Source organism: Schistocerca americana, chromosome 11 (genome assembly GCF_021461395.2).
Source record: "Schistocerca americana isolate TAMUIC-IGC-003095 chromosome 11, iqSchAmer2.1, whole genome shotgun sequence".
Taxonomy (NCBI): domain Eukaryota; kingdom Metazoa; phylum Arthropoda; class Insecta; order Orthoptera; family Acrididae; genus Schistocerca; species Schistocerca americana.
Window position 1 is genome coordinate 144,527,524 of NC_060129.1, and position 16,946 is coordinate 144,544,469.

At 39.9% G+C, this 16,946-nt stretch overlaps 1 protein-coding gene across 1 annotated transcript in view; it reads left to right on the forward strand.

Annotated features, from left to right (window-relative positions):
- LOC124553810 (neprilysin-2-like) overlaps positions 1-16,946 on the forward strand; it is a 211,150-nt gene that overhangs the window by 77,150 nt on the left and 117,054 nt on the right. Inside the window, exon 4 of the mRNA XM_047127792.1 lies at positions 7,156-7,404. Within this exon, the coding sequence (XP_046983748.1) occupies positions 7,156-7,404 (249 nt within the window). The remainder of the gene's footprint in view (positions 1-7,155; positions 7,405-16,946) is intronic.

The following is a 16,946-nucleotide window of genomic DNA, read 5'->3' on the forward strand; positions in this document are numbered from 1 at the left end:
TTCCGTCCACGTCAAGATCCGATGTAGACAGAACTGGAAGGTCACAAGTAAGATTCGATATAACGGATAGCCACAGGGAAAAGTACGAACAGGATGATTTTTGGAATCGTAGTACCGTTGAGGAGAAGATGATTAAACAGAGACAATTTCAAATCTTTAACCCTGACAAAAAGAATGTTCATCCTGTAGTCTTTATTCGAAGTTTCAGAGGTCTATTTCCACGATCTTGGACAGAATGGCAAAAGATTAGTTTTGTATCTGGATATATACAAGGAACAGGAGCATTGTGGGCATCCGAACAAACATGTTCTTGTAAATGTTACAAAGAATTTGAGCAGGCTTTTCTAGCAAAATATTGGTCTGCTGGAATACAAGAAAGACTTAGGCAGGAAGTATTATATCCTGAGCCTTTCTCATTTTCTAGAGGATCTCTAAAGAGATATTTTGAGAAATACATTAATAAATCTTTGTATTGGGATGTACCGATTCCTTTGCCGGATATACTTAGACTACTCAAGTCCAGACTACCCACCAGTATAAGGAATCAGCTGTTGTATATAAATGATAAGGATATAGACTCATTTATGACTACGCTTGATCATATTGATATAATTGAGGAGGACAATAAAAGGGCAAGAGAAATGTCATATCAAAGAGGAGTAACAGAAGCGAATCCGAGCTGCAACTCGAATGGGAATGGCAGTAATGGTAGCAGTAACAATAATCATAACAAACTACACTCTCCGAGGAGACTTAGAAATGGACAAAATGCAAATAATAATTATTACCATAATGGAAACTTTAGTAATGGTGCAGCGAGGGGCTATTTGAGGAACAGTAGGAATTTTAATCGATATAGTCCAATGTATGGCAACACAGGACAGTTCTACCAACACCAGCAGAACAACAACAATAATTACACAAATCAAGCAAGACAATATAGACCGAATTCACCACAACAACCGATAATCACTGAAGTAGCTGAAGAGATAAATACCAATCGGACCAACAGTCAGTCAAACTAAACATGACCGCATCGTGCCCAGGCGGAGCGGTCAGGGGATCTGTTAAGGATGAAACAGTAAAATTACAATTGTTAAGATATAATGATGGTGAGCTGTTGACTGATGAGTTAACAAAGGGTTTAATAACGTGTCATAATGACAGATCGAATGTTCCGGTATCGGAAGTATTTGTTCAAATAGAGGAAGTTCCAACGAATGTGATATTAGACACCGCCGCTTCCGCTAATGTCATCTCAGGCGCTCTTTTTCGGAGAATTATTAGGAAGAAGAAGGTACCAATTTTGCCAGTACAGAACTGCAAAATCATCGGAGCTGTTGGAGCACGCTCTCCCAATGTCAAAATACAAACACAAATAGAGATGAAAATGGGAAATGTAGCAATAAAATGCACGTTCCTTGTAGTGGAGAAGTTATTAGTGGACTGTATTCTTGGTATTGGGAGTATGCAGGAGTACGATTGTCAGATTGATTTTTTGGAAGGAATAGTTAAATTTAGATTAAATGGAGAAGAGATAGCACTGGATTTAAATAGAAAGGAAACGGTGCATGAGAAATATTGTCGCGGTGCCATAATTCAATTAATTGACACTACAGACGGTCATTGGAAGGAGCTTTCAAAGGATCTGATACAACAGGAAGACTTTAACCAAACAACAATGATAAAAGCTAGTGAATCAAATCAGCTTACCGGAGAACAAAGGCAGCAGCTTCATTATTTGTTAGAGGCATATGAAGAGATTTTTGATGAGAAACCAGGAATTATTAAAGGGTATATTTGTCACCTACAAGTGAAGCCACATCATACTTACTGTTACACGCACTATCCGATCCCCTGGCGTTTAAAGCAATCTGTTCAAAGGGAGATAAATAGAATGTTAGAATGGAACTTGATTGAGCCATCAACTAGTCCATATTGTTCTCTGCTCTTAGTCGTTCCAAAACCTGGAGGCAACGGACGAAAAGTATGAAGACCAGAATTTAAAATGGGAGGAAAAGATTCGATTCGCACTTGTCAATTTAACTAAAAAGGCAATACAACGGAAATTGACATATGATAAACGGATTCACCGGATTCAGACGTTTCATCTTGGAGAAAAGGTTTTATTGAGGCGACACATCCATTCCTCGAAACTGATGAAGAACATAAAGAAATGGAATCTTATTTATACCGGACCATATGTTATTGTAAATATACCAAATCCTGGATCATACTTGTTGGGATATCCCGAATCGAAAAGGATAAAGGGATTATTCCCGCATAATGATATTAAGAAATTTAGTGAAGGATCGTAGATCTGTGATACCAAATATGGAGAAGAATTTAGTGTGGAATTTGACTATGAGTAGAATGTGTATATAAATATCGAGAAGTTTATGTTGTCTGAGGTTAAGAGACAGTGAGATTTCTCCTGTGACAGGTTAAGAGACAGTGAGATTACTCCTGTGCTAGGTTAAGAGACAGTGAGATTACTCCTGTGATAGGTTAAGAGACAGTGAGATTACTCCTGTGATAGGTTAAGAGACAGTGAGATTACTCCCGTGATAGTTTAGCACAAAATTTTTAAGATAGGTAGAAGAATTTGTTAATTACTAGTGTTTGTAAGTGTGGACTATGAGCAGAAGCCACAGTGATATACAATGAAAGTGCATCTACATTTCCTCAAGACACGGCACTTATGTGAGAATTGCGTGTGAAACTTGAACAGTGTGGGATATGTAGGTAAATACGCTGTGTGTATGATGTGCGCTGTTCGCGCAAGAAAACAAATGAACTGTGAAATGAAGCAACAGTCGATAATGTCACTGTTGCAAACAATTGAAGAAACTCCCTGGTTGCGCGAGAGAAAATTATTATAATATTTAGATTTTTTCATTATGCCTTCTTTACCAGGAGAACTAATTTAAGAATTTTAATTAACTTTTGAAGAATAGCAGTTTGTGTGTTTCATGTTATGGACATAATTGTTGAAATATATTTCCAAAATGTTCATGAGAGGATGAAGAAGATTCTGCGATTGGATGATTTGTTAAATGAACATACGTCATCATTAATGATATTTATTTGCAAGTGGATCTATAAATCAATTAATTATAAGAATAATGAAAATTTTTCAAATTATTCCTTTTGTGGAGTCAGTGTCATATACCTATGTTTAAAATTTTTCATCAGGTGTAAACTTAAATTTTATCCTTAATTTCGTAATTGAAAGCAAACCTCGGACAGATCCAATGCTCTACTTCCACCTGCACTATAACAAAACGAAGATTAGATAAAAAAAAAATTTTGAGAGGAATACATTCGACATGAGCTACAACAAAATTTAATTGCCCACAGTCTATTTGGCAATGTTTTGGACAATCAGCAGTTGTAATGCAAAACAACTTTGGTATTGAGGACTACAAAAAAATTCGTGATTGTCAGGACTGATGGATATTCCAGTCTAGTACAGATGGAAGAATATAGGGATCCACTCCGATTTTGAGTTCAACGATGAAATATGGACTTCGTTGCCTTAATCCACTCTCTTCCAGGGATTTATTCAGCCAGAACCTTTTCTTATTCCACTTTAAACCTGTTTCATGTTCACATACCTGACCATCTGTTCCTGAGATCATCTTCCTGTTTCTACGGCACGTTACCAGCTTCTATCCTGTACCATAAGCCATCGCCTGTCCTCCGTGCCGCGTCCACCAAACGCTGTACGTCGCCTACCCGGTGTCCGTACCCGGTGTTCCTGTTCCATCGACTTCACAACGAGATCGTCGGCTACATCGTCGAAAGAAGAATTTTGAAAATTTTTTTTGAGCAATATTGTAAAATTTTTTTTTTGGCTATGAGGCACTTTTCCTTCGATCTAATCTATAGAGCTACTATATATTTCAAAATTACTGGATTTAGGCTTTCCTATCTTCTTTAATACCTGAGCTGGGGTCTATTCTTCCGGGTTTTCCAGGGTTTCCCTGTGAAGGCCAGTTCCCAAATGGGTAGACTTTTTCGTAATTACACCAATCTACATCTTCCCTGGTTATGTACTCGGGATGCGGGTATACCCCGGTACATGTAAAAGCTACAGCTTAGGTATTCTCGTAACTTATTGTCTTAACATGTTACCCATACTCTCTATAGAAAAATTCTACGAATTCAAAATATTCCTCTTTTGAATAAACAACCCAACAAATTTTTTTCTGTTAGCTCGCAAAGTGTATTATCATTAACTTTGCTCGCTGCGAGGGGCAATTGTAATATCTCTTTATATTCGATGAATTATTCAGATACAATTCTACCCTTGAATGCCGTTTACTAATTTTCTATCTTCATACTCGCGGAATCCATGCGAAAAGTAGCTCATACAATAGCTATGCCATGAGCGCATAAGTATTCTATGTAGTACTCTCTCTGGTGGTTGTTAGAAAAAAAAGAAAGGGAGCTTCCGAGATTGTCTTCGTGCCGATTAGCCTGTGCTTGGTTTGGAAGAACTGTAATCTGATTATTGAGATTTATTACAGAAGATAACTGATATGAACTGTACGATTAAATGGAAATATATATAGATGGCTCCTTCAAGTAAATGGTGTGTATTTTAAATTTGAGAATTAATGATATTTATCGATATATTGCGTAGTTGTTAATCAGAAGGGACTTCCGAAAGACAGGATACGAACCTGCACTTAATAATCCAAGAGCTCCATTGCTTCTTCGGAAGGTTAAACTTCATCAAAGCCAAATATCCGCTTGATCTGAGGTTTCCCGACTGATTATACAACGCTCCCAAAATTACGAGGCATTTTATTTGTGCAGATTAGCAGACTGCCGCAAAGCACGAGCCTGCAGAGAAGAAGAATCATCGCCTGATTTCATTCTAACAAGTAAAATTTCAGAATCATTTTGAGTGACTGAGCTATGACTGTATTTCCTATCATGAATGATTGATTGCTCGAACGAATTGAGAGCTACATAATCACATAGAATTATACAGAATTACGTAGAAAAGATAGAAGGAAAAAAAATTACAAGTCCACATCTGCCCCTGGAAATGTCTTACAATTTAAAACCTGGTTCCTAAATCTCTGTCTTACCATTATATAATCTATCTGATACCTTTTAGTATCTCCAGGGTTCTTCCATGTATACAACCTTCTTTCATGATTCTTAAACCAAGTGTTAGCTATGATTATGTTGTGCTCTGTGCAAAATTCTACCAGGCGGCTTCCTCTTTCATTTCTTAGCCCCAATCCATATTCACCTGCTATGTTTCCTTCTGTCCCTTTTCCTACACTCGAATTCCAGTCACCCATGACTATTAAATTTTCGTCTCCCTTCACTATCTGAATAATTTCTTTTATTTCATCATATATTTCTTCAATTTCTTCGTCATCTGCAGAGCTAGTTGGCATATAAACTTGTACTACTGTAATAGGTGTGGGCTTCGTATCTATCTTGGCCACAATAATGCCTTCACTATGCTGTCTGTAGTAGCTTACCCGCATTCCTATTTTCCTATTCATTATTAAACCCACTCCTGCATTACCCCTATTTGATTTTGTGTTTATAACCCTGTAGTCACCTGACCAGAAGTCTTGTTCCTCCTGCCACCGAACTTCACTAATTCCCACTATATCTAACTTTAACCTATCCATTTCCCTTTTTAAATTTTCTAACCTACCTGCCCGATTAAGGGATCTGACATTCCACACCCCGATCCGTAGAATGCCAGTTTTCTTTCTCCTGATAACGACATCCTCTTGAGTAGTCCCCGCCCGGAGATCCGAATGGGGGACTATTTTACCTCCGGAATATTTTACCCAAGAGGACGCCATCATCATTTAATCATACAGTAAAGCTGCATGCCCTCGGGAAAAATTACGGCTGTAGTTTCCCCTTGCTTTCAGCCGTTCGCAGTACCAGCACTGCAAGGCCGTTTTGGTTATTGTTACAAGGCCAGATCAGTCAATCATCCAGACTGTTGCCCTTGCAACTACTGAAAAGGCTGCTGCCCCTCTTCAGGAACCACATGTTTGTCTGGCCTCTCAACAGATACCCCTCCGTTGTGGTTGCACCTACGGTACGGCTATCTGTATCGCTGAGGCACACAAGCCTCCCCACCAATGGCAAGGTCCATGGTTCATGGGGGGGGGAGAGATAGAGAAAAAGAGAGAGAAATAGGGTTTGTTCTGTGTTTGCAAGTAAGAGGAAGTGTGGAGGTATTTGAAAGGGAGAGAGACTAATGAAGTGTGTGCGTAAGTGTGCCTGTGTGTGTGTGTGTGTGTGTGTGTGTGTGTGTGTGTGTAAGAGAAAGAAACATAATATTATATCCTGAAGGTAGATATAGAGCTACATGTCACCATAGCTTTTTAGTGTGTGCCAAAAGCAGTCGCCAAATCCCATGGGCCTGTCACCTTCTGATGTAGCATGAAAACAACCAGCAGTGAAAATTAAGGTACTGACTGAAGGCATGCTATTCGAGGGCAGTCAAATGAAAACTGAACATCCCCAACAATGGGACCATGGAATGGTTCCATTCAAAAGTAATCACCAAACACATTAAGACATTTATCCCACTGGGAGACGAGACGACTGATTCCTGTTTCATAGAACACAGTCAGCTGCTGACAGATCTGCAACTGCACCCACTCTTTTACTTCCTCACCCGACTGAAACCAATGATGATGGATGTCTTACTTCAGGTCGCCAAAGATGTGAAAATCACCCACTGAAATGTCCGGGCTCTACAGAGGACGTTTCAGGAGACGTCAGTCTCAGCCAGACGAGGAAGGGCAAGACTGGCTGCAGTTGTGGATCCGTGAGTAGCGGACCGTATTCTATGAAACAGGAATTGTCTTAACTCATGTGGTGACTACTTTTGAATGGAACCGTTCCGTGGTCCCATTGTTGCGGGTAATCGGTATTCATTTAGCTGCCCCTTGTGCATATATCTTAAATGAACAACAGTTGTAGAAGCACAGCGCAGAAGCAGCCTTCTAATTATTAAATTAGTGTGAATCTCTCATGGTATATGTTGCCCCTCAGGATAATGAATCTCTTTAAAACATCTGCTGCTCCAGTCAGTAAGTCTTTCTAAAGCACTGCGTTGTCAGTGAACGATCTGTGGTGTGGTGTCTGCCCCGACAGCGTCCGAGGTGCTCGATTATCTGGACCCGTCAGTGGACCCCTGCGAGGACTTCTACCGGTACGCGTGTGGCAACTACCTGCTCACCACCGACATCCCAGATGATAAATCTTCGGTGAGCACCTTCTCGGCTATCGAGGACCAGCTACACGAGAAGCTGCGCACTGCCGTAGAAGAGGAGGAGCCTGGAGCAGCCCTCCCCAGGAGCTTACAGCTGGTTCACGAGCTCTACAGCGCCTGCATGAACAAGAGTGAGTTGTAGAGCTCAGAAATAAGAGTTCGTACAAGCCTAATGTTGCGGGCTGTATGCTTCACAAATCAGTGTGCCACTGTTACATCAATGCTGTATCACCTTCCTTCCTCGAATATTGACAAGTGCGAAAAATGTGGCTCTGCAGTCGCTTTATGTTCGTCGACTCATTCTCTCTTACTGAAGTGTGCAGGAATGTAAGGCTAGCCGTGACATAGTGCAGGTGTTGAGTAGACTATCTTGCTGTTGTAAACTAGCATAGACGAGGGGAAATGACCGATTGTTAGGATCAAATGGCCCTTAATGAAGCTGTGGTTTTGGATACTGGTTTTGGATACTGAGGAGCGCGCCGGTGAAAATTAAGTGCTGCAGCATATACAATCACAACAGGCTGAGTGATGTCTGGAATAAGTTCTGTGGCATAGTCTATACCTGAAAATACATACAAATTTCGCCCAATACAGGCAAAATTGCTGTATTCTTATTTATTCCACCTTGTAATCTTAGCCTTCCACACATCACCATTAAATTTCTCTTAGTCCATTATTTTCAAAAGCTTCGAGAGGCGTAAGATATATAGAAAAGAAATACTTGTTACTTATCTTTCTTTTCTCTTCTTGGTGTTGGTTCCAGTTCTGCGTCTTGGGATACATTCTTACCCCTGAAATTTTGACTTTGTGGGTTCCAGATGACTAAATAACTGTTGAAGATTTGTCTGCATCACTCTTGAATTTTACCTTTGTCACATTTTTCCATATCACTCCGTTTTTACGATTTACACTTAATATTCCAAATTACATTGTTAGTGTCGATCATATAAATACGTCTGTCTCCATCAGAGGCATGCCAAATACTCCTACCAATATTGTGGGGAACTCATAATATTCCAAAGAGTTTAAAAAGCGAAAGAGCTTACCAACTTTCTTGACAAAAGTAGAATTATCATCAGGTTATAACATTATTTTATTTATAACTCCAGAAATAAATTTAATAATTACCATTAGATTGTGCAATTAACAATATGAATTTTAAGTATGCCAGATATTTCTAAAAAATAATTTTAGCTGCATCGCTTGTAACAACTTAATTTCATTTTATACATTTTAGTCTGAAATTTAACGCATCGTATACAAAATCAAAGGTATCTGCTACTTCTGTTAACAAAAAGGTAATGATAGAGGAGGGTGTCTCATTACAATATCCCCCTCACAAAATTTGGAAACAGGGTGTTACAGCATTTAGTGACAGACTATAAGATTTGCAAATGCTGTACAAAATAATGCCCAGGATAACAGATACATACATACATACATACATATATATATATATATATATATATATATATATATATATATATATATATATAGCCTCCAGAGTCTAAGTCCAGTATCAGTGCGTTACGTACCCAAGGTCACCCGTTCCCTATATAAGCGGGCAGTGCACGCCAGCTGAACCATTCTGCTGTGAGCTCTGTGTGCAACAGCATTGAAGCACTATGCCATGTCGTCGTGTCTATCGCCAACGCCACCACCGCATGCCTGCCTACACATAGTTAGTCTGGAAAATAAGCTTGGAACACATGGCACTGCACAATCTGTTATTCTCAAAGGACCTATATTCTTTCGTAGTTGTCGACTTAATTTCTCACTGGATGTTGCAACTGGGGCAGCTGGCAGTGGGTCGTTTACACTCGCTATTGTCCGCTGTGAAAACGCTTCGCTACCTGGATTAGAATCTTTCGCCGACCGAGATGTCATCGCTTACATCTCCCATGAGGCACCGCCGTATTGTAGCACTGTCCGTGTGGGCAGGAGAGTTTGTGTGCTCCAAGGAAGCTGAGAGCTATATCGGCGGTAGCGTAGCTACTGGCAGGTCCAACCTAGCCGGGCAGGTCTCAGCAGAGGAGCCAGACAAAGTGTGCCTCACAACGACCTGTCTTATATCCTATATCCTATTCCCTACTCCTACCCCCATGAACCATGGACCTTGCTGTTGGTGGGGAGGCTTGCATGCCTCAGCGATACAGATGGCCGTACCGTTGGTGCAACCACAACGGAGGGGTATCTGTTGAGAGGCCAGACAAACGTGTGGTTCCCGAAGAGGGGCAGCAGCCTTTTCAGTAGTTGCAGAGGCAACAGTCTGGATGATTGACTGATCTGGCCTTGTAACACTAACCAAAACGGCCTTGCTGTGCTGGTACTGCGAACGGCTGAAAGCAAGGGGAAACTACAGCCGTAATTTTTCCCGAGGGCATGAAGCTTCACTGTATGGTTAAATGATGATGGCGTCCTCTTGGGTAAAATATTTCAGAGGTAAAATACTCCCCCATTCGGATCTCCGGGAGGGGACTACTCAAGAGGACGTCGTTATCAGGAGAAAGAAAACTGGCGTTCTACGGGTTGGAGCGTGGAATGTCAGATCCCTTAATCGGGTAGGTAGGTTAGAAAATTTAAAAAGCGAAATGGATAGGTTAAAGTTAGATATAGTAGGAATTAGTGAAGTTCGGTGGCAGGAGGAACAAGACTTTTGGTCAGGTGAACGAATGGAAAAACTGGTAGAAGCCGACCTCAGGGAAGATCAGTTTGGATTCCGCAGAAATGTTGAAAGAAAAATTCGGAGTAGGTATTAAAATCCATGGAGAAGAAATAAAAACTTTGCGGTTCGCCGATTACATTGTAATTCTGTCAGTGACAGCAAAGGACTTGGAAGAGCAGTTGAATGGAATGGACAGTGTCTTGAAAGGAGGATACAAGATGAAGATCAACAAAAGCAAAACGAGGATAATGGAATGTAGTGGAATTAAGTCGGGTGATGCTGAGGGGATTAGATTAGGAAATGAGACACTTCAAGTAGTAAAGGAGTTTTGCTATTTGGGGAGCAAAATAACTGAAAATGGTCGAAGTAGAGAGGATATAAAATGTAGACTGGCAATGGCAAGGAAAGCCTTTCTGAAGAAGAGAAATTTGTTAACATTGAGTATAGATTTAAGTTCAGAAAGTCGTTTCTGAAAGTATTTGTATGGAGTGTAGCCATGTATGAAAGTGAGACATGGACGATAACCAGTTTGGACAAGAAGAGAATAGAAGCTTTCGAAATGTGGTGCTACAGAAGAATGCTTAAGATAAGGTGGTATTGAATAGGATTGGGGAGAAGTTTGTGGCACAACTTGACTAGAAGAAGAGATCGGTTGGTAGGACATGTTTTAAGGCATCAAGGGGTCACAAATTTAGCATTGGAGGGCAGCGTGGAGGGTAAAAATCGTAGAGGGAGACCAAGAGATGAATACACTAAGCAGATTCAGAAGGATGTAGGTTGCAGTAGGTACTGGGAGATGAAGAAGCTTGCACAGGATAGTGTAGTATGGAGAGCTACATCAAACCAGTCGCACACTGAAGACCACAATAACAACAACAACATCTGTGAGTTGTTATATGCGGACGATGCAGCTCTAGTAGCGAACACGGAAGATGAGCTGAAGTATATAATCAACAAATTATCAAATGCCTGTGAAAAATTTGGTCTACTCATCAGCCTTCAAAAGACTAAGATCATGGCGCAGAGCACTACCAACCTTCCATCCATCAGCACTGATGGCAATCCTCTCCAGGTAGTTGATGACTTTACCTACTTGGGATCCACAATATGTAGCAACTTGTCCACGGACAATGAAATTACTAACAGAATCTGTCATGGCTAGATTGGAAAACAGAGTATGGAACAACGGACTGCTTACCACAAAAACTAAATTAAAAGTCTACAACGCTTGTTTTATAATCTGTGAGACATGGACAACTCTTTCTAGGCATGAATCTCGACTCAACAGCTTCCATCTCCGCTGTCTCCGGAAGATCCTTCAGATCTCTTGCAGAGATAGAGTACCCAACACCGAAGTCTTTCATCGTGCAAGCACAACCAGCATCTTTGCACTCCTGAGTCATCGACGTCTAAGATGGTTGGGACATGTCAGGCGCACGGATCCTGAACGGATACCGAAACAGCTGCTGTACGGCAAACTTTAGGAGGGTGTGAGGCCAGTGGGACGACCGCATCTTCGTTTCAAGGATGTGTGCAAGAGAGACCTGACCAAGACCAGAATCAATACAAGTCGCTGGGAGAGCACTGCAGATGACCGTGTCAAGTGGCGAGTAACTGTGCGCAACGGCGTCAAGCTCTCAGAGGACGAACGCACACAGGAACAAATCAGGAAGAGGACAAAGTGAAGAGACAGAGCGACTTCTGTTCGAAGTACTCAAATTTCACATGCACAAACTGTAGCAGTGACTGCCACTCTCGAGTGGGACTTTTTAGCCACAGCAGACGCTGCAGACTCTGAACCAAGCATGGTACATCATCATCCCTCAAGGATGGACAGATGCCTTTAAAATATAGAAGTATCTGATACATAACGTATTACAGAAAACATAAGATAAATATCTACTCTACAAGTCATAATTTATACATATATCAGGATATGATATTGACATTTTCAGACCTGTGGAAGATACTGTCACAAGACAATAATACTAGGTCAAAACTACAACATTACACTACTAACTATAGAAATAATTACAAAGACAATGTAAATTACTAGAATTACAATATTTAGTTTTAGTCCATGAAATCAAACCTTCAAAATCTGCAAAACAGAAAAGAAAAATTTCAGAGCCAAAGTATATGACGAGTGAGCTGACTCGAAAAACTCACAATGACTGGTACAGACCGGAATAATATACTCAATCATGAGTAGGAATCAATCAGCCACATACGCTGTAGTATTTAAGGATATGCTTACTCATGAGAGAACAAAATAATGGAAAAATATTAGGGCCTGAGTTTACGATGTGGGGACTGACCCATGAATTCAAATCACACCAGGTACAAACCAGCAAAATATGTTTCGATACAACAAAATTAATAACGTCCATACTCATATCAATAAGTTCAATTCTATGCAAAGAGTAAGTGCAAGAAACATCTAGCCTCAATCAATGGTTTCACATTCTCCTTGAGTACACACACACACACACACACACACACACACGCACACATCTGTCCACAACCTAAGTTCCACTCAGATATGTTATAGCCATACTCAGGATAAATACAGGTAAACAGAGTCATAGTTAGCTTTGAATGAAGACACAATCCAGTAGCTTGAGAACCAAAATCAGTGTATGAAAGCAGACATGTATACATCATGTTATATTGTCTGTACTAGTAAATGTCTTCCACACTATTTACTAATTGTCCATACAACCTAATCTATGTACACTAAGACCTAGAAGATTCATTTACAAATGATAAAGAAGTACACACTGATTTAAAGTTACTTAATGTATTGGAAAGTCGATCTCCCAACTTGAGGGGAAAAAAACACATGCATTTATGCTGAATAACACTGTCTTTAGAAGTATTGGCTAACAATTCACAAATATCGTTCACAACAGAGATCCAGTCAACAGGTGCTCGAGTATGTTACCCAGCACTCACAATCTCTTGAAAGTCGACTGGACCAGCGGGGTACAGCCATACAGCAGTGAGGGGAGCGGATCCACCCAAATATTTCAGTTTCCTCCTTAGAGTTCTCATCACATGCTCCAATGGGTAGGTAGCTTCCTGTCTAGCAATTACATCAAAGCCTGAAACATTGTTTTGTATGCTAAATATGCTGTTCAATTCCTCTTTCACATCACACAAGATATGTTCTCCTTAGTAACTTTTCAAAGTCCATTATATAGGATTTATGTCAGGTGTGATTAAAAAAATGTTGACATGTGAAACATTAATAAACAGTTGATGAAGGTTTCTTGGGTCTCCAGCCTTCTCCCTCGTTGAGCTTCTGACCAAAATTTGTTTAAAAAACTTTTCTCGAAACTCTGATAAGTTTCCTACTGACTTAAATTTGGATTTACCCAAGACAGAGCTTCGCCTCCAAGACATCTTTTAACAAATTTAATTTTTTGATCGTCACTCATGCCCGACACAAAAGTATCTCTACTGTGATTTCATCAACATTTTTTGTTTGTTGTGCAGATTAGGCCACGAACTCATTTTCCAAAACAATAAATTTATTTTCTAATACATCTACTTTTTCATTCTAACTTTTTAATCCCTCTGGCAACCCACCTTTTTGTTCTGAAACCTGATTACTAAGTTGGTCTATGCAGAATTGTACCCTGCCCATTGTATCGTTGCTTTCAGTTCGTATTTCCATTAACTGATCAGTAACTGCACCCAATTTTACCAGAATCAGCTACATCTAGAGATACATTCTTGTGCCTAAATTTTGACTTAGTGGTTTTCAGATGACTAAATAACAGTTGAAGATTTGCCCGTGTATTTCTTGAATTTTATTTTTGTTACGTTATTAAATATCTCACCTTTTTTTACAATTTCCACTTAATACTATAAATTACATTGTTAGTGCCGACGATATAAATACGTCTGTCCCCATCAGAGACATGCCAAATACTCCTACTAACGTTCAGCAAAACTCAAAATGTTTGAAAGAGTTTACGAAGTGAAAGAGCTTACAAACTTTCTTGACAAAAGGAGAATCATCACCAAGGTATAACATTACTTTATAAATTTAATAATTAGCGTTAGATTGTGCAATTAATAATATGAATTTTAAGTATGCCAGATATTTATAAAAGAAGAGTAATTTTAGCTGTATCGACTCAATTTCTTTCTACACATTTTAGTCTGAAATATAATACATAATATACAAAATCAAATGAAATTCTGTCGGTGAAACAGTTGAGAATGTTCACGTATACTAGATTGGGGATTAATCCTGATATCAGCTACTTCTATTAAAAAAAAGGGTAATGCTAGATGAGGGTGTCCCATTACAACCTCCACCATGAGAATACATAAGTGTTACATGAAACTAACACTGTGCACAGAGCAGTGTCACTGTGATGCTACTGTGACAAAACAGTGCTCTATTCCTCAGTGTTGTTAGACATTCTCTGAATAGATATTAAATTTTAGAGCAATATTCGAAAGTGTTTGATACTTGTACATATATATAGATATGTACACATATACATGTACATACATAATTGTGCATATATACATACTTGTATACACACACACACACACACACACACACATATATATATATATATATATATATATATATATATATATATATATATATATATATATATATATATATAGAGTTATATTGGGTGGCAGTATGGATGTATGGCCTATTCCGAAAGGTTTCTGAGGTAGAACACATTTAATATCACTTTTGTACATTTTGCTTGAATAACTCAAGAACTGCACCCTCAAGCGAAAATTTATCACAGTAAAAAAATTGAACTATAGTACATTTCCTACAAAAAGTGTTCCTATTTACTTTTCTCTAGGACTAATGATTTATGCGAAGAGAGTGCGAGATTGTTGAAAAACTTGCTGGATGTGCATATGCTGTAGCTTACGTAGTCTTTGTAGGCCAATTTGAGGCAGTTTCCTGACTTGATAGACCACAAGTGTCTTGTATCAAACTGTTCATCTCAACTTGCTCTACACTACTATGGTACATTGTAAACAGTGACAGAAAAGGATAGTTGCTGCATATAGCATAGATGCTGACTCAGACAGGCACAACAGAAAGACTGTCACACAATAAGCTTTCACCTAACAAGGCCTTTGTTAAACACAGACAACAGACACACACACACACACACACACACACACACACACACACACATTACAATAATCTGCCTATCTGCGACTCAGCATCTCTGCCATATCGTGGGTAGCAACTATTGTTTTCATAATATTATTACATTCCGTCATGAATTTTCCCAGCAGGGACAAAGGGGCAACAGTCTGGATGATTGACTGATATATGTATATATACATGCCCCTGCTACTACTGAAAAGGCTGCTGCCCCTCTTCAGGAGCCACACATTTGTCTGACCTTTCAGCAGATAACCCTCCATTGTGGTTGCACCAATGGTATGGCTATCTGTATTGCTGATACAGGCAAGCCTCCCCACCAATGGCAAGGGCCATGGTTCAAGGATGGGAGGGGGGGGGGAGACGTATCATCTTAATAAATCAAACTCTGACTATGGAACCTATTGATGCTGTTAGTCTCTTCACATTTATCCTTCAATGTGACAGACAATTTCCACACAATAGATGTATTGGCAGAGATGTTTTTAACACATATCTGCATTTTGGATCCAAAATCATGTCGCCATCATTCTGCGAATCCATTGCACGCTAAAGTGTGTTCATCCAAGGAACGCGGAAGCAGCCACTGGGTTCCATGTCTCAATAAAATGGCATACGAGTCAAAATTTGTGGTCCTAAATAAGCAGCATGTGTGACTGTGTCCTGCACAGTTTGAACTGGGGCATTGTTGTGGCACAGAAACCCGCCTCCTTTCACAGCTTCCTGCGACACTTTGTCTTGACAGCCTCCTGTAACTAGGTCAGGAGATTTCCATACTACCCCACTCTCATGGTTTGCCCTTTTTCATAATCTGTTAGGATCACATGCTGGCACTCCCAAGAGACTCTCTGCATCACATTGCACATGATGGTGTATCCAAATGTTTCCACTACTTGCTTTACTCATTTGTGATGGACTCATAATAACTTACCAAGCACTCGTGCACAGAGATAGGACAGCAAAGAGCCTGACACAGCTGTTGCCTCGATTCCCAGGCCTTTTGAACGGATGCCTGGAGTCGCGGAACTGGCGGGCTGTGACATTTGTCGTGTTCAACACGTCGTGGAAGGTGCTGAATTGTGATCTGTGGCTGATGTTCATTCTTTTCCACCATAACATTACAGAGAGATGGTCTACTAATTCGATCTGCGTAAGTCAGTCTTGTCTTTCAGCACCCAAGTCACCTGTTCACAGTGTATCTGATGGTACATTGTTGGTATACACTTCCCCAAACTGAGCATTGTTGTTGCTGCACTATTCTGTTCTGGCTCCTCCAGTGGCATGTTATGGTACTGAGCAAGGGAATTTCAATATGAACCCAAACTACATACATTTATCTTCAAACAAATAGTTAGGTAATTTTATTTTTCCAATATGACAATAGTAAATTTATGGTTACTACTCATAATCAAATATGAAATTCACCTTAAAGTTTTCATAAATAGATACTTGACAGCTTTGTTGTGAGTGACATCACTAATTAGTACATTTTTGGGACCTCAAGATCATGCAAAGCGCCCTTAACATAGCAGCCTATGTAGCACCCTCACACTGATGTTGAACGCTGTGCTTGCTTACAGGCAGTGTATAATTGGGTGGCAAGGGGAAAGATGATGGAGGGGAATTAGTGGATGCTCATTGTCAAAGCATGCCTCTTTCCTGGAAATAGCCCAGTTATAGATCCCCTAAATCAACACACGCACACACATTTTGCTCTCCCAATCACAACTAAGTATTTTACTGGCCAGCAAACTGACACGACCAATCGATAGGCATCCCAGAGTCAGTCATACTGTTCTCATTATCCCACTTGGCAGTAAATTAGGTTCTATATTTGTATCCCATTT